This window comes from Pygoscelis adeliae, unplaced genomic scaffold (assembly GCF_000699105.1).
Source record: "Pygoscelis adeliae isolate BGI_AS28 unplaced genomic scaffold, ASM69910v1 Scaffold238, whole genome shotgun sequence".
Taxonomy (NCBI): Eukaryota; Metazoa; Chordata; class Aves; order Sphenisciformes; family Spheniscidae; genus Pygoscelis; species Pygoscelis adeliae.
Genome location: NW_008825285.1, coordinates 1,429,493 through 1,453,593, shown reverse-complemented (window position 1 = coordinate 1,453,593; position 24,101 = coordinate 1,429,493). Strand labels below are relative to the sequence as shown.

The following is a 24,101-nucleotide window of genomic DNA, read 5'->3' as shown; positions in this document are numbered from 1 at the left end:
AACGGTTGGACTTGATGGTCTTAAAGTTCTTTTCCAACCTAAATGATTCTATGATTCTATGATTTACTATTCACATAAAATTATTTCCTCTGGTAAAGTTTCAACACAATAGGAGGATGAAGAAGACAAGAAAGGGAACACGTTTATGCACATTATTCACTTCCACCTTACTTTGGCACCACCGCACAAAAAATCTGAAACATAGAAATGAACTTGTGACATCTGAGATCTGGGGGCTACCCAAGATTTTGTATAGAACTGTTTACAATGAGCATTGTCACAGAGTGCTTGAAGAACTACAGCTCTGAAATCTTTCGGCTATGCAGGAGATATGCAGGTTACATGCACTAAATGTGGTCTCTCACGTATCTTAAGCTAAGCAAGCACTCAGGATAAGCCCCATTCATTGGATAGCAAAAGTGCTTGAACTAATCACCAAAGAAAATGTGTGAAATGTTTTCAAATGGATGAGGGAGAGAGAGCAGACAGTGATTCATCAGTATTTAGCAAACAGATGTCAGTGTGACTCTCCAATAAAAATCAAGTGACTTCAGGATCTTTTTTTTAAACATAATGTTTTATCCAGACCCTCCGATTTAGTGTACCGTATCATTATCCTGCTGTCTTGGAGGGTTTATCAGAGGGTGAGACATGTTAAGGCTTTGGTAGTGAAAAGGTGGTGAGACTTTGTATTTGCGCTCAGAAAAAAAAAAAGTGTGCAAAAAAGGTTGTACATGTGTTTTCTGCATATATCAAGAGTTTGCACCCATGTGTGCTTCAGTTGCAGCATCAAACGTTCATATTGACAATGAACAGATTGTGCTTGTCTATGCCTGTTATCACCTCAAAGCTTCTAGGAACTAGCATAATAGCTCTTCAGAAACAGGCAAAAAAAAGTAGAAGAAAAAAAAAGAATGCCATGGACACCAGTTTGTTATGTTAATAATAAGCAACTATGGGGAAAATGCCAAATGTACAAGAGTTTTTTTTGTAAACTGCACATTGATTATGTTAGATGCAAGGAAAGAGAAGCAGAAGAAGCAGGAAATAAAAGGAAGGAAGGGGATGACAGAAAAGGAAGATATATAAGATCAATCTAAAAAGTGAGAAAGAAAGAAAGATGAATGAAGAAATAGGAGAGGAGAGGGATGGTAATAAGGAAGTGAGAGAAAAGACAAATGTTGTTACTAGCTACTGCAATCTGGCCAAGCTACAACTAGTCATCATTTCAAATATCTACAATAGCTACTGTTGAATCCTGAACTACTTTGCATTTGCTATTGCTCCAGCCAAGCCACAGCTGAAAGAAAACCAAAATGTATAGATGGATACATGTGGCAGAGAGAGGCTTCCTAAACAAGAAGGCTAGTACTAACCTATCACTGAGGAGAAATACAACACAATGTTGTATTTTATATACATATAAAATATAGAGTATAAAATATAAATTAAAGTATGAATTATAAAGTGTAGAGGATAAAGTATAAAATATAAAGCAAGCACACATGAGTTTATAGTGTATAAAAAACTCAATTTATAGACAGAAATCTAAGTTTTGGTGTCTACATACAGATATCTCCATGTGGACTAGGTTACAGTTAATGGGGCTTGATTTAGTCGGCTAAACACGAACGTGTCATACCATTTGAGAAACTGTAGAGTAGATGAGACATCGCACAAGGTTAACAGATATGACACAAGACCTAACAACTTGTGTCCTACTGGACCAGCATCTGAAGCTCACACAAGGTATCTGAGGGCATCCTAGAGCTATTCATTTCACTGAACATAAACAACTTACTTTTGGTCATTACACAGATCTCTTGATGCCACTGCACTGACTAGCTCTTCACTGGCTGTAATGGGTGCTCTGATACCTGGCTCACATGGAGGCAGCTACATGGAGACACTTAAATTTAGGCATCTTAATCTACGATATCACAGAATCATGCCCAGAGAACTTGATTCAATGCCTCAGTGTAGGTTTCTAGTGATACCTGAGGTGCCCTAAGGACACTCAGGCTAGCAGCTAGGGGGGCACGGGGACCCATAGAGCCTGTGTTATACCTAACAGCTCTGCGTGGGTTCCTTGAATACTTTAGGCGTCTCAAATGGCACTAGATTCCTGTGCAAAATGTCATATCTATCTGGATTATTTAAACTGTCACCAATACTACAGTGGTATGCCAGCTCACAGTCTTCTATTTACCTCACAGTCGCCCTGTGACTTAATGAAGATCTATTACTTCTATTGTTTTTCAGATGGGGATTGAAAGCTTGGAAAAGTAAGACTCACATCTTACCTAATTCCCTCTGTCTTCTGTTTCCTTTTAGTCAGATACTTCTGAAGGAACGGAACCGACAAACAAAGTCTGGACACAAGGAGTATGGGCGACTTTGGGTTATCTGAATCCCAGGCATCACAGAGCAGAGTGAATCTCACAACAACCAACCTGGCACATTCTGCCTGGATCATCATTCTCTTCTATATATTCTTTTTTCCATACAAAGCACTATACAGAACTACACTGAAGTAAGAAAGTGAAGAACTACTGAGGAGCAGAAGTGGAGCAGTCTGAAGACTGTGAAGAATCATAATTTGTTGATTATCACTATTTTGCCCATAGGTTATTTGCACAAAATGGAACTCTTCTTAGATCTGAACTGAAATCAAGTTCATTTATTCCAGAGCATTATTTGTACATGCATTACTGATACGGATAATGCACACACCCAGAGCAAGTACCCTCTGCTCAGGTGTTCCTGTCCTCGGTGCACATCCCCTGGCTGTGCTCTGACTGCACACAAGCCTCAGAGCTGGGTGGGGTGCACACTCTGCCCCCAAATGCTTTGCTTTCCTTTGGAGGAAAATCAAAGCACAGAGGTAAGCAGGTTGCTCTAACATATACCATGACCCATGGACACAGCTACGGTAGACAGCTTTTGACAGATGTTCGCTGCAAAAAGCTGTTTGCCAAATGTTTAAAATACCTATATGTATCTATGGTATACATAAATAACAACATACAGTATTGACCCTTCTGAGATGGCTTTATTTTGCAGAGATGCAAGAAGAGAAAATGAAGTCTGGAAAGCTTTTTTTTGGGCATCAACAAATTGAGCTGCTCATGTGTTCATACAGAAAAAAGGTATCACATTGCCCTAAATGATAGCAATCTGCTTGTTGGTTGGATAAAAGGATGCAGTTTTGTTAATCTAGAAGGTCCAAGTTACTTCAATTGTTAGAATTTTTTCAACTACTAATTAATTAAGTGCAGCGTCAAGGTGTTCTGCTACCAAGTATTTTAAAAGCTGTTTGTAAATAGGGAAGAGAGGTATAAGAGTAAGCTATGATAAAATTGTGAGATTAAAGATAATGTTAATCTAGAAATTACATTGGTTACATAATCAGTAAAAAATAATATCATATTATTTTAAGACTGGCTAAGAAAGGAAAATGCGAAGTAAATACAACATGATATTAAAGCTTCTTTGAAGCTTTCCTAAGATGAAATCTTTAACATGGACTGGCAATCTTTTTCTACCTTGTCAAGGTGATTATGAATATGAAAGGGGTAAGGAAATGCTAACAAGGCATTACTCTGTGAGAATACTTTGAATATAGCATAACAACTTTGTAGCATATCAAAACCATATCTGCTTTGCTTCTTAATTTATTATGAAACAAATCTGTGACTTTCTGCTATAGTTTTAATGTCAAACATAGTCAAAAAAAAGTGGACAAACTGGGTTTTTTCTCATCTCAGTCTAATCTTAGGGTCTACAATAACCATCACTTTATTAAAATCTAATATCGTTTAAACTCCATGCCACACTTTCCACCCATCATCGAAGTAGTTTTAAGGGTACAGTATGACAGCTGTTTACCAGTGCACTGGTAAACAGCAACTTCAGAAAGTGAGGGCAGGTAATTTTGTGCAATTCAGTCAAAAAAAGGAAGTTTCCAGTGCACTAATAGCTATAATAGAAGTTTCCACATTGTAACAAAGTACTAAGGGATTTTAAATGTGCTAAAATACTTCTAATTAAAGTTTCAGATAAATTGCAGCCACCCTGCCCATGTCCAAATACCTTCCCAGGTAGTACTGATTCAATCTAGACTCAGCAATGGGAAGAACAGGCACAACAACATGCTGTGGAAGAAGCAATGGGCAAGGACTTGTCAACTGAAGGCTGAGCAGTGTAGGCTGATTCATTCACGTGGTACAACATGATGAAAAGAGACAGACTATCTTAGCTCTGAAAATAGTTCAGCTCTCTGGTGTGGCATGACATCCAAGCTAAACATCTCTGCTCTTTAGCACTGCCGCAGCTATGTTACTTCTGGATTCAGAGCTAGAATGGTCTAGTCTGAGGGTCCCTACCTTGTTGGTCATTGTATCATGCAGACACACTTCCTACATCAGCTGAATAACCAGCATCAATTTCTGGCAACATTTGTAGCTCCCATGCTGTCTCCAAGGCAGCAACCAGAAACAATCTGGCTTGTTTGGATGTTGTGGTTTAACCTCAGTCGGCAACTAAGCACCACGCAGCCGCTCGCTCACTCCCCCCCACCCGGTGGGATGGGGAGAGAATTGGAAGAGCACAAGTGAGAAAAACTCATGGGTTGAGATAAAAACAGTTTAATAATTGAAATAAAATGATAATAATAATATGATAATAATAATAATAATACACAAAGCAAGTGATGCACAGTGCAATTGCTCACCACTCGCCGACCGATGCCCAGCCAGTCCCCGAGCAGCGGCCCCCCCCGGCCAGCTTTCCCCAGTTTATGTACTGAGCATGACGTCCCATGGTATGGAATGTCCCTTTGGCCAGTTTGGCTGTGCCCCCTCCCAGCTTCTTGTGCACCTCCAGCCTTCTCAGTCGGTAGAGCATGGGAAACTAAAAAGTCCTTGGCTAGTGTAAGCACTACCTAGCAACAACTAAAACATCGGTGTGTTATCAACTTTGTTCTCCTCCTAAATCCAAAACACAGCACTGTACCACCTACTGGGAAGGAAATTAACTGTATCCCTGCCAAAACCAGGACATTGGATTGCAGAGACTTGGAACAGCTTAAGATGGTCTGACCGTAAATCCACATGGAAAAGAACACTTTAAGCAGGGAAGATCAATTTGGATCAATACACATTATCATGGAGCAATTTTCACTTCCTGTCATGTTGGTTAAATTCTATTTTTTCAGGATGGAAAAGAGCACTGAAGTCTTGCGCATCTTTAACTTTCATGGTTACTTCTTTAGAACTTTTCAACAGACCTGATCTCAAAACACATGGAAGTCAGCAAACTGTTGCTGTTTCCCCAAAAGGCTTTTGACCAGCACCATATTTACTCAGGAGAATTCATATCACCAAACTACTGTACTCCTCTCCTAAGCAGCAAAGGATTGCAGAAAGATCCACTACATAAACACCCAACCCTGCTGAAGCAAATATGCAAGGACTGATGGGCTCAGTTAAATTATCATGTACTTCCAAAGAATCTTCACTCTAAATCTGGCTCTGACATTTACTTAATGTGTTACCTGTCATTTCCCCATTTCTAAAGGAGGAATAGTACTTACTCAAGGCTCTCACACGGAAAATTAATGTTTTCAGGGCACTTTAAAAATTAAAATAGCTATATGTGTTTGCCAAGCTACCCAGCTGGATTGTGGGCACGCTGACTGAGAGCATTTTTGTTGCTGTGGACTGTGCATATATTCTCAGTTTCAGTTTTGTTTCATTGGTTGCTTAATAAAATGTGTGGCCATAGATTACCAATGTAATCTATGAGATACATATATTTGCATAGGAAAAATATGTTGCTTTTATTTCAAGCTCAGAGAGGTGGCTGCTTACAGGAAAGAGCAGATTCTAGGAATATAAACACTGGCTGGTTTTTTTTTCTTTTTCTCTTTTTATCCTAAGCCTAGCAGAGAGAGAAGCCAGTTTGCAAGCTGATCGGCTGAAGCCTAAAGGGGCTCATTCAGTACAGCTGAGTGTCTGATAAAGAGATGATCTAGCTCTGATTATAGACTGCTGGTATTACTGTTGGATGGACATGATACCAACTTGTCTAAACACAAGCCAAACTTCTTTCTGTTGAATGGCTACAGATGCCACTCTTGTACAGAACGTATACTCCAGCATTGAGAAGCACTCTGGCTATTGAATTTCATGAGACAGCACAGCTGCAGAGGCAGTGCTATGTGACAGGTGTGCATTTTTGTAACATATATGCAACTTATAAGGAGATAAACAGTGTCTGATATAACAGGACATGCACCTAGCCTGTAGTTGTAGCTACAGTTTTCTAGTACACATATAAGCTACTCTGTGTTCTGTTTGCCTGTCATCTGTAGCTTTCAAACCACTGTGCAAAGGACATTGAGCAAAGTATCAAGAACTTAAAATGCAATCATCCAAATTAAAGTGTACATACATGGTACTACAGCCCGTGAGCGATTCTTCTGGATATTTTCCTCCTGCTGTGCAATGGTGGTGGCATTGGGTTCAGCCTGATAAGCACACAGAGCTTCCCACTCTTTCTCCAGACGATTCTTGTTTTTCAGATGATCTTCCATGTAGGACTGGAATTAAAAGAATATTGTATTAAGCATTGACTTAGCTAGGCTCCAAGCTAAGCTAAAAGATGTACCTCAGGATGGAAAGCACAGGAATCCTGAGCTTTGGAGACAAAACACACTCAGTCTTATGGCTAACACTTAAGAGAGTTAACTTCAAGGTTATTTGTGCTATACAAAATGAGAATGCTAACATGGACCAGTGCTAACAGAGAAGAAATGCTTGAAAACCCCACCTACTGAGCTTCAGGAGAAAACTATTTCTTCTTCAGTAGCTAGAAAATGTAAGCCCAAATGTCTCTTTCATCAGGCAATGAAAAAGAAACAAAAGTCCATTGATAAAAATTACTTACTACAACAACAGCTCACGTCAAACTGAAGGCTTTTAAAACATAAAAATATGTTCAAGCACATATGCAAGTCACAACAATGATAGAACTGTTGAGGAGAATTAAAAAATTGCCAGGCTGAAGTGTCATGGCTCAAGTACCGGGTCATTAGGAACTCATCCTGCACATGGACTTGCACAGACAGGGCCTCAAACTGAGAAGGTGCTGTTAATTAATATTAATATATGTTGTTAAAGGTTGTACCTGGCATTCAGTAAAGTCAACAGTGTTAGGAGAAGCATCACCAAAGAAAAATTAACTGGCTGTGGCAGGACTGATCAGAGTATATTGGAGCAGGTCCTGTGTTTTTGCAGCTCTCCCAAGGCTAGAGATTCAGTACAGCAGTGGATCGGGAATTCAGTTCCAAAGGTTTGCCAAAAGTGAACTAAAACCCTATTCCTTCACCCTACGGACCTGAAAATCATCCAAGTAGGTGACAGGAAGAGAGCAGAAAGGAGGAAGGGTGGGGAAAACCAGAAATCTTCCCCTCCCTTTGACACGAAAATTAAGAAAGTGATCACCTGGTACTGTAAGCCTACTTATACAGCCAAACTACCTTTCAGAGCCTGTCAGCTTCTCCTACGGTAAGCAACAGAATAATCTCACATTACACCCAGTTCGTATTTGTAAATTAAACTCCATACTACCCTTAAAGGTAGGTTGAAGTTAACATCCTTAAACAGATTAAAAAAGGGACAGACTGTTTAGGGGACAGGCTCAGGGTCTGGACGGGGGTCGGGAGCAGAGCTGTAGGCGCCTCTGGCCCAAACATCAGTCAAAGTGGTTCCTGCTGGGGAGCACTCACTAACAGAGCCCAATCTGTAGCAACCCTTGTCTAGAAAAAGCTCCTGGAAAGGATTCACTGAAAAGTGCAAAAAGCAGTTTAATTGCTTAGAAAACCTTTCCCATAGACAATCTCTGTTATGTTGAATAGTTCTTCCCAAACATGCTTTAAAGAAGAAAGGCTCACATGCCCTCTCAGCAGTTTAACAGAAGGTGCAAAAAGCTTGCGGCTTGCCTTCCACCAAATGGGAGCTCTGCTAAAGCTGTCGCTCCACCGCGCTGCCCACCCCACCAGCGAGGCAGGAGACTGCTCTCTCTTGCAGCTTGAACGTTTTTTCGGTTACAAAAGAGCCCCTGACACCAGTTTTGGTTTGTGCAGGGTTTGTCGGGTACGAGATCTGTAAATCAAACCTGCTACTGAAAAGCAATTTGAGAAGCAACGCTTCCAGAAAGGATATCTTTAAGGACATAGAAATATATCGCGTTAGAAGAAGGGTTTCTAAAGGAGGTAAAAAATACTGGTGGCCTAGATACAATCAAAACACCTATTGTGTGATTGCTTCTTTTCTATAATGAAGGAAAAAGCATCGCAGTGGACAGAGCTGTGACCTGACGGATGGGGAGCTGGGAGAGCTGCATGGCCCTGTCGTGTGCTAGGGAGTGCGTCAGCTAACATGTTCCCAGCCTTAACCTGCAAGTTAATGAGAGGAAACCATCCTCTGATAGTTTGCTTGTCCTTGCCGAAAGGCTGTTGCTACTGGAGAAAGGAGGGAGGCTAGAGATCCCATTCTTTTCTCCTAGTAAATCTGTGCCTGGACATCTATACTGAACATAATAAAAAAAAAAGATAATCCCTCCTGAGCAGCGAATAGTTGGTACGTAAGAATTTTTATGAGGCAAAGGGAAAAACTAGCAAAATCTTACAATAACACTGAGCCAAGACTCCTGGCTTCAGAGAAGCTGTTTAGCATGCAGCAGGCAGAGATCAGGCAGTGAAGGGCCAGCCCATAGCATCTTCCCATTTTAAACCACAGTTTTATAATCTGATTCATTTTGACATGCCCGTCACCAACGTCCCATAGACTTCAGGGACATTTTATGCAGATATACAGATCTGCCAACACTGAATCTCTCCAAAATACTGTGACTCCACGAAGCTGGAGGAAAAGGGCCATGAACATTTGATTCCTAAGGCAGCGCTGTATGTAGCAAGGAGCTTCCCGTCGCCTCCAACTTGTCTATTTGATGATTTCAAGGATTGTATTTTAAAAAGAGATTTTGTTTTCTTTTTAAATCATCAAATGTGATCCAGTTAAGGTAATTTGATTGCTTTTACTGCACATGAATTTTTAAGTAACTTATCTCTCTTTAAAAAGGAATCCTCTTTTTACTTTTACCTTCCTTTTTCAGAGAAACCTGAGTGTAAAGAGAAATGAATGTCCAAATGAAAACACACTGAAATCTTTACTTTAACCAGACAACCACTTTTCGTGTAGTCTCAATGCCTGCAACGCATGGATCAGATTCACAGGGCACTTCCTGACAAATCTTGAAAAGGTGTTTGACTATTTGAACGGCCCCGTGGAAGGCTCTGTGCAATATGAACATCTGCTTTACACACGTCTAAAAAAGCTACCAAGAAAGAAGCTTGCTTTAAAATATTCAGAAGTCAGACAATTCCCTCAGAGTTAAGTAATCTTTCATTTACAATCCTTCAGAGCCCCTGTGCTCATCCCCATTTTGCTAAGCAGAAGCTTAGTGATTTTGAAACACTCTCTTGGGAGCTGCTGGATGTACATTAAATTGAGTGGAACTTCTGATATTTTAGAGATTGTATGTCTACTCAAATCCACCTCTTAATTAGGATGTTTTCCTGAGACATTCTGCAGCGTTTGCCTGGTACAGAAGAAATTCATTACCAACATGTCAAACATGCAGATGATTTTTCTTGTCTTGGAGCAGCAGGTAAAATAAATAGAGGTCGTCACCACTGTTAGTGCAATGCTCCTCAAAGCCTGCTGAAAAAGGTAGCGGTCTGGTCTCACCAGTATGTCCACATCAAGACAAGTCCTTAATCCCAAGTATATGCTATTATTTAAACAAACACTGTCTGCTTGGCCAGACCTCCTGATGTACCTTAAATTTCATTAAGTCTTAAATTTCCTTCCTCAGGGCCTCACCTGCAAGGACAATTGGTAGCCCAGTTCATACTTTCTCTTGCATGCACAGATGAGATATTCTTGCTACCAAACACATTATGGGGATGAGGAGGATGCATCGATGTTATGTGGAGAGGGGGGATGTGTTGTAAAATCTATTATTATTGTGTAAGACTTGATGGTCGTAAGGCAAAAGATGAACTTTCAGCCAGAGGATGAAAAACTGTGCCAGGGACAATGAATGTCTGGCCAAGAGAACCAGCACCAATGGCAAATATTAAGACAGATTCAGCATGCCTGAACACAGGCACAAAGACAGAGCACAGCGGCCTGGCTTGGCTTTGGCAAAACTTACTGAGTGCTTGGTTGATGCTGTAATACGGTGTCAAACTACTTTGTTTTTCTTTACTCAAGGAGTGGCATCCAGTGCATGCTCTATGACGAAATTAAGGTTAAGAAATATAACAATTAAATTCTAATTGTCTGGTCAATCTCCAAATACCTTCTTCAGAGACAGTATGGTTTGCATCTGTCAAGATATTTGTTTTAAAAACACTTATTTTATTAGCTGATGTTCAGCTATTACAAAAAGCAATTATTTTTGATAACGTACTTCCAATACGGTACTTGATTAGACACTCTTTTCACGACCGAGGATGTCTCTTTTAATGAAAAGATGGGCAACTGTTAAATTGACAGACCTCGACAGGTCTAATCGAATCTCAAATGTCAGCTGATGAAGTGGATGGGACATTATCTTAATCCTTGTGAACAGTGACCACTCAAATCCACACCTTCCACCTAACAGTGTGAGAGCCACTGCTTTCAAACTGTTGCCACTTCTTCCAGAGATGCAGAGGGCCAGGCAGCACCGTGGTGCTTCACTGGGTTCCTCAGAAGGAATTTGGAGATGAGAGAATCGGCCTTAGGTATTATATAGCAAATTGTGCACTAAACGACCATACTTGAAACAATTTGTTTTGTTATTCTCTCCAATTGACTTAAGTAAAGGCTTTTTTTGCCTTTGTTCCTTGCTAACTTGTAGGCTACATTGTTCTGGCACAGGACACACCAGCATTTTTGCTATTCTGCTTAAATTTCTTTGTCTTCTTCAGTACATATTGCATTGACTATATGTAAGAGGAAAACTTTTCTGTGTAAATCCAATTTACTTTCAACACAGCACAAGATTTTCTCCTTCCTTTTTCTGGCTTAAAACCTTATCATTAGTGGTTTCACAGTAACTTTCTCTGTTCCCACTCATATTACTCAAAGTGCTATAGAAGTTAGAGACAGAAGAAGCCTATCTGACTACTCATTTCCAGGCCTTCAAGTAATGCCTTGTGTCTTGTACTTCACTAAGAAACTTTGCTAACATTTAGGTGCCCCGTACCTAAAGTAGAAGCCTAAAACACAGTTCATGACTATTTCTCGGGACACAAACTGTTCTGAACTATACACTGTATTCCTGGAAATACTCGAATATTTTCAATAAGGAATAGTAGCCCTCATTTGAGATGGCTTTTTCATAGGGATGCCAATAGTATTGCTTTTCTATTGCAAACACAATTTGCTACCTGTTGTCACCAATCCATTTATTTCAACCCTAGTCTGCTTATACAGAATACTGCTGTTCTGTATAATTTCCACTTGTATACATTTCAGTGTCTTCACAGATCATAATTAATGGATCTATGCAGACTATAGACGTCTCTTCTTGTGACTCTTTTCTTCAAAGATAATTTAACTTTATTTGTTGTATGTGTTTTCAGGTCTAACGTTTTCAAACTTCTGAATTACTCCTGTCATCACTTCTGTGCAGAACTTTACACCATGACACCACTTGTAAAAGTCATTAAGCCACTTTCATCCACTTCCAGATCATGATTTAAAAAGTTAAATATAACTGGATCTAACACCAATTCCTGTACTCTGCCAGACACTCCCATACATAGCTTTTCATCATTACTTTTTGTATATCATCCTTTAGCCACATTTCAATCCACATAATTGTCTTCTAAAAAATTGACGTTAATTTTTCAATTAACTATTCATGAGACAGTTTCAAGGCTTTATTAAAATCTGGATATTTTACATCTGTTTTTTTCACTTCATCTACTGGTTTTGTAGTTTTAGTTAAATAAAAAGCAATCAAGTTTGTCCAGGCAAGATTTATTCTTTATAAAATTATGCACATTCTTACTCATTGTGCAGCTATCCAATGGAAAGGATGGAGAGATTAGCAAATACACAAAGGAAAGACTCCAGCCTTCCCCATCCTCTTAAATGAGACCCTCACACTTATCTCCCTTTTATGCCCTTGAAAAATCTCTCCCTAGATAATCAGCAATTTCTTTTTTAATATGTGCTCCATTATTTTCTAGGGCTGGAGTCTGGACTCAGGGAATAGCAACAGAAAGGTTCATTTCTCTTCTTCTCTTTCCTTCTCCCCGCTCCTCTTTTATAAAATTATGATTACCTTATTCTTCTATTTTGGTGCACCCACACTTGTCCAGATCTGCTCAAATAAAGCTCCCCGAGATAAATGTCACTATTAGAATCCTGAGCCATATTCAGACCACGCAGAGCACCACAATATTTCTTCAAATTTTCTAAGCATTTCTCACATCACCTAACAGTTTCATAGTAGTACTGAAGTTACTTCGGGCTCTTCCTTGTTTACAGAAGGTCGGTCTTTCTCTCTGAGCTGCTGTGGTGTTCTTGCAGAGACTGAGGGTTGGGAGCTCACCACACATTTCCATGAAGAATGCTCTCAGTGGTGCCCCATGTAGAAGAAAACATGGGAGCAGAGCCAAACTATGCCCATACCATTCCTACCTTTATTCCTTAACAAAGCAGACCTTAAATAAAGAGCAGATGCACGATCTCAACCAATTGAAGTCTTTCAATCAACTAACATGTTAAGCAAATCACAGTTTTCTCCAACAGTTACATAGTTCTGTTGAAGCACCATAGATATTTCTGATGCTCTGATCCAACCAACTCGCAGTAATGCAGAGCCTATAGCTGTTACCAAGACCAGCTCCACCTCTGAAATGCCACTCCATAACTGCTGTTAAAAGCACTAGCTTTAGCCCTAACGTGGCAAATCAAGTTTTCAATGTTAATTGTAGAGAAGTGTGACTTTATTGGGCTAGTTACATTGAGTTTTTATATATCTATATCTATATATATCTCTCTCTATCTAAAAACAAAAATTCTGTTGTGGCAACTCATTGTCAGTATCTCACAGAACTCGTATCTGGAAGAAATCCCAGTAAATTAACAACTGGCTATAAAGTCTCACATACTTTCAATCCTGAGGAGCGTTCTGCATCCACTACTGTCAATGGCAACACTCCTGACTTCATTGGAGCCAGGATTTCATCATCTGATCAGTCAGTTGTTTTAGGCTGAAGGCTCCCTTCTCTTTTCTAACCTGTCCTGTGCCATCCTGGATATCCTGATTTTATCAGTGAGAACTGTCTAAGGTAACCACAAATGAAAAAATCTAGGAAATAAAAACCTGGGAATTTGTATTTTGCCTTCATAAAAGCACCAAGAAATTATTTTTCCTCCTCGGTGTTTGCAGCCATATTACTGTCATAATGTGTTTTGATCTAACTTTTCTCTTATTTCTCAGTCCCTGATTACACCAGTGAAAAGAGTAGTTTTGAAGCCTTTTCAATTAATTATTGAAAACTACTATGAAGCTTTACTAGTAATTTGGCATAAAACACTATTAATATCATACATAATATGGTAGGTGATGAGGAAAAACTAAAAAAAAAAAAACCAGAGGGAGGCAATTCTCTGACAAAGCAACTATTCAGCCTGATTGAAAATAATATCCTAGATTGTTTCAAATAGGTTGTATTATTAACTTCCATGGTAATGTCAGCCAACAATAAAAAATGACATTCCATAGTTTCAATTTTATATTTGTAGATGTAAAGATTATTGTAAACAACTAAGCATGTACACAGAGAGTACAGTCGTGTTTTAAGCATGCCATTTAAATAATTTTAAATAATTGTCCTTGGGTTTCTAGAGAAGTATCATCTTTGCATGAGCAGCGTATGACATTATCTATCAAACTAGACTATCGTGCAACTTTTGCAAGAATGACTGTAATTCACAAGTACATTAAATGGCAACCTATGTTCCGTTTACCTAAATTAATATACCCTTGATGTAGTGTATATCACTGCCTCCCCCTCTCTTAATACTCTGATAATAGAGTTTTGTAACTTGTAAAAGGATTACTTCAATCCAATCAGCAGGTGCTGGGATCAGTGTGTGTCAGACAAATACTTGCTAATCCCTTTTCTTACAGCTCCCAGCTGCCAAAGGTGCTCAGTGAAATCCCAGTGAAATGGCTGGATACAACCTGGTGTGGACTGATGCAGGTTTTCAGCTCTGGAGGAAATCTTGGAAAATACATGTTATGCTAAACATTGCTTGAATCAGGAATGATGGAGGCAGGTATGCTTTTGAAAGGAAACGTAGCTAAGAAATTAAACATTAAAAAAAATCAGAATGCTTAATTATGAAATATTTACTCTACCTGGCTCTCTAAATATAGCAGAAGATAAAGAAATTCACTCTACAAAGAATCCCTTCTCAAGGATTTTCAGCTACTTAATGGTGTCTTCTAGGTCTTAAAATACAACCACCCCCATCTCCTCCTCCTTACCCCCTTTCTTGAAATCTAAACTATGCCTATGAAGTTCCACCCCTGCAATTAATTTGCTTTAAATAAACCTCAACAGAAAGGAGAAGATGATTACCATAAAAGGAATATAATTTGCTCCCTTACAATCTCTGTATTTCTATAGCTCCTTCTGTCCAACTGTCTGAAAGTACTCACATTACTTCTGCAGGGGAGGCAAGTATTATTGCCGTTTCACAGATGGGAAATGAAAGGGCAGAAACATCCAAGTGAATTTCCTGGGGTCAAAGAATATGCTCCTAAAACACTTATTTTGCAGGGAAATTCAAAACTCAGTCTTATGGACTGCTGTTTTTTCCTTTTCCCATGATCGTGTTTACAGACAGGGCTTAAGGTCGTGCAACCTTCACGAATCCATATCTGATAACATTTTAGAGCATACCAAATGTTCTGACTCTAATAGAATTAGAACAGGTTTCGGTTCGGGGGTTTTGTTTAAAAATGCAGGGTTTAAGTGGTTGATGAGTAGAGGAATTCAATTTATGCACATTAGATTCTGTTTATACAAGACATGCCAAGCTAAATAATAAAGATTTAAAAGAGGAATTAGTCAAAATCAGTTTCCAGGCTTTCTGTACTTCTTATGTAGATTTCACAATAAAAATCTTAAATAATAAATAGCTTTTAAATAAAGGAAGAATGTTGTTTCAAAAAAATGGGGGGCTAGACCTCTTAGCCAAATACTGCTATTTCACAGCATGGGATATGTTGTGACATTTCTTAAAACCAAAAATAAATCCAAAACGAAAATCCCCAAACCTCTCCATTAAAGACAACTCTGCAGCATAGGAACTTATGCCAAGGTTAGTGTCAGTTGAATTCGTCAGCTAAGACATTTTGGGAAGCGCTTCTGGTAGCTTTGTTAAAAAGCGAAAGTGCAAGCGAACACAGCTGAATAAAAAAGTAGCAGAAAAACTGCAAACCCCCCCAAATCAGGTCCTTCAACTCTTTGCGATAAATATCGACACCCAATTCCATTCTCACAGGAAATTGCTTTTTCCTCTTTACACATTAAACCTATTTTTCAGATGATCCCTTCTTCTCACTTTATTTTTTTTACTAATGGTTTGAACATCATACCACAATCCAAGACATATTTGTGATTCATTTATATGCCTGCTAATGATGTTGTATGTCTGAAATGAAAACTTTAAAAATATACTACTACACACTAATTACCTAGCTGAAAACACAACACCAAATTCCCTGCCTTCTTCCTCTCCAAGCCACACTAACTCAATTAAGCATCTAAATTTGGGTTCCCGGTTGGGTACTGTATTTGCGAATCTAGATTTTAATGAATTAAAGTCTGTGTTTCTTTTCAGAGCACTTGTACAGTCACCTTTGTTTACTATATATAAAAATTACCAAGAGATAAATATAGAATTCTGAAAACATCATGTTTAAAAACAATCTTCTCTACAAGTGTGGTCAAGTTCTTCAGAGATAATGAGACTAGGAAAACCCAGGCAACCATGACCAAGCACATCAAAGTGATACAGCACATGATGTGATTTATAGATAGTCTGGCAAATTATGCCTCTGCTAGACAGTGGCCATCTTGAGGGTAGAAAGGAAAATGTTATTTCTACAGACAACATCCCTACTAGAGCAAAGGGATAAGCAGTAATACTCTTACTACTCTTCTTAACTATGTCAATGAAAGTGAAAAGGTGCTTCTCCAGGAGCAGATCATGACTTATAAAGGAAAATGCTTATGCTTTTCAGCGGTTTTTTGGGGGAGAAAAAGGTATCAAAATCGATAGTGAGAATCTGTACACAAACACACACAGAGGTTTGTGTGAAAATTGAGAATATGCAATATGAAATCCAAGAAGTCTTGCAATCCACACTATACCCACAGCCTAGCGGCAGAATATGCATAAGCACAAGTGAACATACGGTCACCTGTAGGAAAAAGCAAGGAAAGCACAGATTGGATAATCAGCCTTTTCCTTAGAAAACTCCCGTAACAGCCAGAGGCAGGAAACTTCAATCTCCATAAACACCTTCAATGGTCAAATCCTAGCACTCAAGACCATTTTGACATCCCAGACCTAGGATGCAGAGAAGTAACCCAATTAGAGTAACTGCCAGTGAGGACAGTAAGCAGTGAAGAAACCCTTTTTCCACAGAATTACTTTCAGGACTTAATGGAGATGACTGTGAGAGAAGACATGCCTGACTTCTGCCCTATCGCTTCCATGTCACACTCACAGCCACAACTGAACCAACATGCAGCAGGACACGGAGCAATGCTGGCCATGAGAAAGATATAGCTGGCAACTACCCAGCTCCCAAATCTACAGGAAGTGTCCCATTTTTTAGGTAACCTTTTATCTATGCTCCATGGGATTTTCAGCTGAGGTTGGCCTAGCTCAGTGATTCTCAAATATTTTTCTCATGAAAGCATTCAAAAGGGATTGTGAAGTGATGGTAGAAAAGCTTTAGAAGTGCGCAAGCTGAAGACATCCTAATGACTCCTGGGACTCTTGGGTTTCCATGGAAGCCAGTAAGGGATAGCACCTTAAAGAAGTTTGAGGAACACTGGTCTAATCCACAGATGAGAATATTTAAAAGTGACAGAGGGCAAAATAAGAACAAGGGAAAGACAATGTGAAAGAGGACAGAAAAAGAAGCCAAGAACAGACTGTAGAGGTCAACAAGGAAGTGAAATGATGAAAGGAGACACTGTACTGCAAAGAAAGAAAATCAGAAAAACAAAACCCAGAACACAGCAAATGAAGAAAATGCTATGGGAAGAAGTGAATTTTGGTCATAACTGATAACTGTTGGCATTTCCTCATGTGCTGTTTCTCTTCCTTGGAACACTTCGCTTCACATGCTGAACCAAGAAGAAAACATTGGGAGAATGACAGTAGTAGCTTTGAGTGGACAGTACAAGTACAGCTTACTGCTAAACAGAAGGAAAAAGCAAAATAAAGAACCTAAAATTCGGTGCATGTGTGCATGTGCACGTGTGCGATGGCTAAGGATCTAGCAGTCTGGGAATACATTTTTGAAGAAAACTGTTATCAATTCAGAAAAGACTCAGAAAATGAGTAGATGGCATCCTTTTCCAGTTAGTCACTACAGACTGCACATCCTCAGTTTGGTTTTCACAAGCTTTTCCAATGTGTATTTAACATCTTTCAGCCAGCTCTCCAAATAGGGAATAGTTTGCTCTTAGATAATGAGGCCAAAACTAAACTTGCAGAATCAAATCTGACAAACCCAGGTGCAGAACTCCTTTATACTTTCATGTCTTAAAAAAGACTAATGAGGGACAAAAAAGGGCAAAAATATTACCCTTCGATTCAATCCTTTTTCTATTAAAGCCAATATGATTAGTTGTGAGAGCAGAGCACTGGGACACCAGAGAATGGAGATCTACCCCTGGCTCTGCTTCTGACCTTAAGGTTAGTCTTGGTCAAGGCAGTTCCTTGTCTGTGCCTGAGCTTCCTGGACTAGAAAGACAGGATAATGATATTGACCTTTAAAAAGAGCTTTGAACCTACTGATCAAAAGTGCTGTGTAAGAGTTGGCTTATTATTATTTTGGTTACTGAAGTGAGTTGAAAGACTCCTGGTGACTTTAATCAAAATTTCTTATATCAAGCCCCAGAACCCTGCCTGAAGGACAAAGTTTCTCAAAATTCAGTTGTGAGGATACACATATGGTAAGTCAAAGGCTGGTGCATACCCTCAGATACTGCAGAGTTTTCTTGACTCCAGCAGAACTTTAAATGACACAAAAGTCATTTCTGGACTTCCAGAAGAAATAACATATTAGGCACCATTAGTATATTCACTATGTTAATAGTAATTAGACACTATTATAATGCTTTCAGTCAAACTGGTCTAATGCAAAGAAAGACATCAAAAGGTGAAAGGAGGCAACGAGGAAAGAAGAAAGCACTTTTCTCGGGCAAGTTTCACTCTGTCTGCAAGACTGTTGCAAAGGAACATTTGTAGGACTACAGGTACAAGGTTAGTTCTGTAACCTGTAGTTTTCTGAGCGAACCCAATGAAGTTTCCACAGGTGCACACAGAGGTAAAGGTTGGAGTAATCTCATGGTAGAGCAGGTACATGGGGGTTTGTTGTGTTGACAGTATCTTTATACAAAGTCCATCTACTCATTCAAACTATGTCTTTATCAAAGCATTTAAATGATCTCTAGATATAGCAGAAATGATTCTGCTGGCAAGATTTGTCACTGGCAAAGACATGTCACATCTCTTACATTAGCTTTTTTCTATAACGGGACACAGGCAAATTAATAGTGTTCTTTAACATACATCTCCTCCAGTACTTATGTGGCTGAGACCACTGCAAATTAAATTTTGTAATTTATCACTGCTTTGCTTTTCACCATTTATGTCACTATATATTCACAATTTCCTCATCCTGAGGAGCGAAAACAGCCTTGTCAGCTTCATTTGTACACTCCTGTAAGAGATGAAAATTGCAAATATTGCAAGGAAAAGTTTTAAAATTTAAAATGCCAAGTAGTTTTTCATTAACACTTAAAAGACGTGTATATTATATCTATGCTCACAAATATTTATCTATACTTATATGAGGATGCTGTTGCTGTATGTGGTATTTGTACACAAGCATACATGTGGGTATAAAGCACCCACCACTGAATACTCATCTCAAGGTACATGATGTTAATAAAAATATATGAAAACTGAAAATATACCACCATTTAAAGGGGTAAGAAGGCCTGTCTAAACGCAAAGTAACATTGGTACCAAACATAGTTACCGGCTTTTTCTGTGGCATAAAAATATCACCAAGATCTAGGGCCCAATTCTGACTGGGCTCCCACCTGCTAATCAGTCGTGTGCAGACACAGCCTTGGGTGCAATTTCAGTTCTCAGACTTTTCTGCTGTAGCTTTTTTCTGTTGTTATCTCAGTAGACATCTTCACTTTGGTAAGATGGATATTGAACTACCATCCTGCTACACATTCCAGGAATATGCACACAGCAAGCAGCTCGGCATCAGCTCACACATGAACAGCCTTAGCTCCCATAAAATATTCATTCATTTAAAAAATATTTGCACCCTGCTGTCAAACTTAGACAAATTCATACTGAGCTTCAGAAAATAGCTGTTTTAATGGTAAATGATGTTCCAGAAACCTCTTTCAGGCTAAACACTCTCGTCAAAATTATTTTAATAAGAAAGATTAACAATTTCAACATTAGCTGCTAATCCCCTTTCATTTGAAACTCTGCTGATAAAATTCTTTGCTTGTCATTCAAATAGTAAGTAATAATTATAGATTTGGGGCCTCCATCTCTTGCTTCATTAATAGTAAATTGCATGGAAGTCTGAAGCATAAAGTCAGCTTTGATACATCTCAAAATGCAATTTCCATAGCTTTCCTTAGCTATGTACAATTAATTACAGAGTTAATAAGGGGAATATGTTAATGAAAAGGAAATTATTCACTCAGACCACCTGGTCTTATCAAATTTCTTTAATATGTTTCCTTCTTTCTGTGAATTTGGATGACAGCAAGAACGCAAATCATGGTGTGCATTGCTAGTCCTTTAGTATTTTTTTTTGCAACCAGCTAAAGTCCATTTAAATTAAATATGAAAACAATGTAAGAACTAGTCAGTACTAAATAACTGACTGTATTTGTTTTCTCAAGTTCAGTACCTTTTTAATTTTAAAACAAAAATGCTTAAACAACTTTATAATTACCAGACTCTCTTCAATACTCAGAGTATAAATATAATGTACCCAGTAAGGAGACATTGTCATTTTTTGTTTATTTGCTTTAAAGAAATGCGTTGCATGTGCACATATTTAATAAAAGAAATACAGAAACGCGCTTCAATTTACTACACTCTGACAGCGACTAGAGCTTAGTTGCTATGTGCAGTAGGGTTACTGGATGTTCACGGGAATATTTTAGACAGTACAAACAGCCTGGTCAGAAGGAGGCAAACCTTCACATAATTCATCTTAAAAATAACACAGTTGTGATACGTAGTCTGAGAAATATTTTTTAAAGACACATCAAATCCAGAAACCAACCATCTTCAACAGACATTAATGGATTTACTACTAACCAGACTGAGGACAGAAACATTTTAGGACCTGGATGCCAGCCCTCATAGTCACTCCAAAAAGAAAAGGGCAGAGCATAATTCCCAGAGCAGTAACAGGTCATGCTTGAAGGAGGTGATGCTTGTGAGCAGTTTGTCGCCCCTCCCTTCTATTCTTGGTTCAATGCAATGGTACAGCAAGCAGCCAGAAATGAGGCAACTCGTAATTCTCCCCAGCTATGAATAGGGTTTTCCTGGCCAGCTGGGCAACATAAAGCTGCATTAGCACGTGAGTTTAGGGCAAGAGGATGAGGGAGACACGACAGCACTGAGGGAGAGCTACCAGCTAGAAAAAACAAAGAGATGTTACTCTAGTCTGAAACAAAGGAAGAGTTATATAAAAGACAGAAATTCGTAGCAAAAGTATGTCTTTTATAAAGACATGGGGGATGTGGGGGTGGAATATTTGAGGGTAGTAGACTTTAACTTTATCTGGTTTTGACCAAAAAGTAACATAGTCCTCCTTTATAGAACAGCAAATACTATGTCATCCACAAGCGAACTTCACAGATTATTTTAATGTTTATCTCCTTATTTAAAAATGTTTCCACAGCTGCGTCGTGGGTGCATATGTAAAATGTGATCATCACAGGAGCATTTTGTCTGTGTCCTACACATTAAATTTTCCAAATACCACCCAAATTCTGATACCTTACTCACAAAACACTGCCAAGTTAAGGCCTAATCCCAGAAAGAGTTGCAGAAAGCAAAGTATAAATTTTTTTACCTTGCCCTGAAGATGAGAATAAACAGACTTTGTTGAATCAATGAAGGGATTAAGCTGCCTCCATTGCCAGCAGCATCTTAACCAGAGCACTTCCAATAACTTCTGCTGACATAGCCCACATGAAGAGAAGGAGCTCTCCAAAATACCCCTGGAGTTCTCCTGGGTATCTTAAACTGCAACTGGTGTAACAGTGCAAAAACACAGTGCCAGTATGATGTCCCTTCTTTGTAAGGACCATGAAGCCAGCCCCAGTTTCATCCTGGACTGTTACGTATTTTCAGAAGCTCTGAAGTTGTAGTCCCATTTACCACACGTCATTTGATCTTAGTGGTGCATCATGTCTTGCAGCCTGCGTGAGCCATTTCTTTACCCCACAGTGAGTCAAAGCTCACCTCCTCCCCGTCTGAACTCTGCCCCAGCTGAGAGATACGTTGTAACACGTATTATCATCTTGGCCTCTTGCCTGAGAAGTCCTTCTGAACCACCCTCTTTCTAGTGCCCTTCTCCTTCTAAATAGGCATTTCCACCTGTTAGATCCAAAATATGATTAACTGCTACATCTGCTACAATGAATTGTCAACAGCTTAATGCATGATGTGAGCACGCACAACAGGACGAACACGGAGAAGAGCACTTCATTACTGAGGATGCGTTCGGAGCCAAAAGACGAGACCGGTAGCCTCCTGGACAAGAGTTCATCTCTGGTTTCTGCCACTAATGAGACTCTCAGAAGCAGCTGAGGACCCAGTAACATCCCTTGTCTTCAATCTGAAGTATCAAAACCCAGATCTTTTTCATTAAATGACCTCCTAGCATCTCTTGCTACTTGCTGCAACTGGTACTTATCTTGCCTTGACATTACCTGGATGTTCTCTAGAAATGGAAGAAAGCTGGGAGAAACAGAAAAAAAGCTCAGATAGCCACCAAGTTTTGTTTCAGCCATGGCAATGATCCTTTCTTTTTATTTTGTGCACATAGTTGCATAAGCTAGTTTTGTGTCAAATATTTCTCCCAATGTAACACTTTTAAAATTAGTGCTCTAGAATATTAATAGAAATGTTTTCTTCATCTTCCTACTAAAAGCCTTAGGGAATGATATAAGGTGGCTAAAAGTGTTCAACCAAAGGAGCTTAAACAAAGCTGGAATAAACACCTCACAGTCAAACGACGGACCAAGATGTCGTCACAGAAATTTGGCAAGTTATTTCTAATCATGAATACATTTGGAGAAAACAACCGACAGGGAAGAATTTAGGGAAAAAAAAAAGATTTTTGAATTAATTTCATACCGTGTTCAAGAGGAATGTTTTTCTTGATTTAATACTGACTCTGTAATTGTCGTTATTTCCTAAGGCCCGTAACAAGATTAATATAGAAAAAGGGAGGCAACTAAACATGAAACAAATAAAAATGGAAGAATCAAAGGGTAACCTGTTCATGAATATTTTTTCTGAGTTTAATTGATGAAATCTATGTAGTACCTACATACATTTATTAGATTTATGGCTCTATTAGTAGAGCTGTTTTCATATACAATGAGATTTTTTGCACTTTTCTTTGCAGCTTTTCTTTGTTCCTACATCTCAAGTCCTGGCTTTAAACAAACAGAGGCAAATATTTCAAAATAACTTAAACATTTAGGGAGGGAAAAAAACCTAAAATGAAGGGAGAAATGCCATTTCATCAGCAGAAGATCTTTCATGAGGCAACCAGCTCCACCCGTCCCTAAAAGCATGACAACTCAGGGAGAGAGGGGTAAAGATTTTCCCATCCACAGTGTTTATGTCTTTTTGGGATATTGGCTATCTTGTCACTGAGTAATGTAATACACAACAGCCTTTTCCCTTGTGACTCCTCTTGTCTGACTGTTCATGATGAAATGGCCTTTAGGGCCAAAGCCTTCTTGGGACTTACATTTTGTGAGACTCCTACAACTATTTATACTGGCGCAGCTGAAAGATAAGTTGGGATTTAGATCCACTTAGCACATGTGTAAGGAGTTTATGCTTTTCACTAAACTTTGCCACTGACTTGTTTCCCTTCCCATGTGAGGGAGGATTTTTTTCTTTGTTTTCTCAGTTGTAAGCCTTTTTTAAACAGAGTATTTATAATCTTGAAATTCATAAAGAACTAAAGAGAAATTAATGGTAGTAGAAGGAAATGGTGGTCAAAGAAAAAAATTTTAAAACCCACTAAATAATCAAACACACCATAATTGTGACAAAGACCTTGTTTTCTGTACCTGCACTCCTCACCTTTGTCCCTGCTAGCATTAATCACTTCTGTGGCATGTGTCCCCGGGCAGTGCACTGCACTCACACACCGTGCATCACGCTCCTTTGCTCAGGAAGTGTTTTGTGTGTATATGGATTAAGCTCAAGGTGGAAAGTACACCTGCATCTAGCACAGTGCTATCGGTCCTCACATGCTGGAGTTTCTCTCTTTATTTAGACAAGTGTGTTTAGATGCCTTTTGCTCCTGCTTTTATTGCAGCTTTAGGAATAAAATAAAGGAATTTCAGCAAAATGTGGTGCAGAATTTAACAAATATTTTTTCTTGTTGGAATGTGTCTTCTATCACTCAGTTCT

General features: G+C 38.9%; 1 protein-coding gene across 1 annotated transcript in view; it reads right to left on the bottom strand.

The window, feature by feature from the left end:
- Positions 1–24,101, bottom strand: part of PTPRN2 (protein tyrosine phosphatase, receptor type, N polypeptide 2) — a 416,744-nt gene that overhangs the window by 54,626 nt on the left and 338,017 nt on the right. The window contains exon 12 of the mRNA XM_009329894.1: positions 6,454–6,601. Coding sequence (XP_009328169.1) covers positions 6,454–6,601 — 148 coding nt within the window. The remainder of the gene's footprint in view (positions 1–6,453; positions 6,602–24,101) is intronic.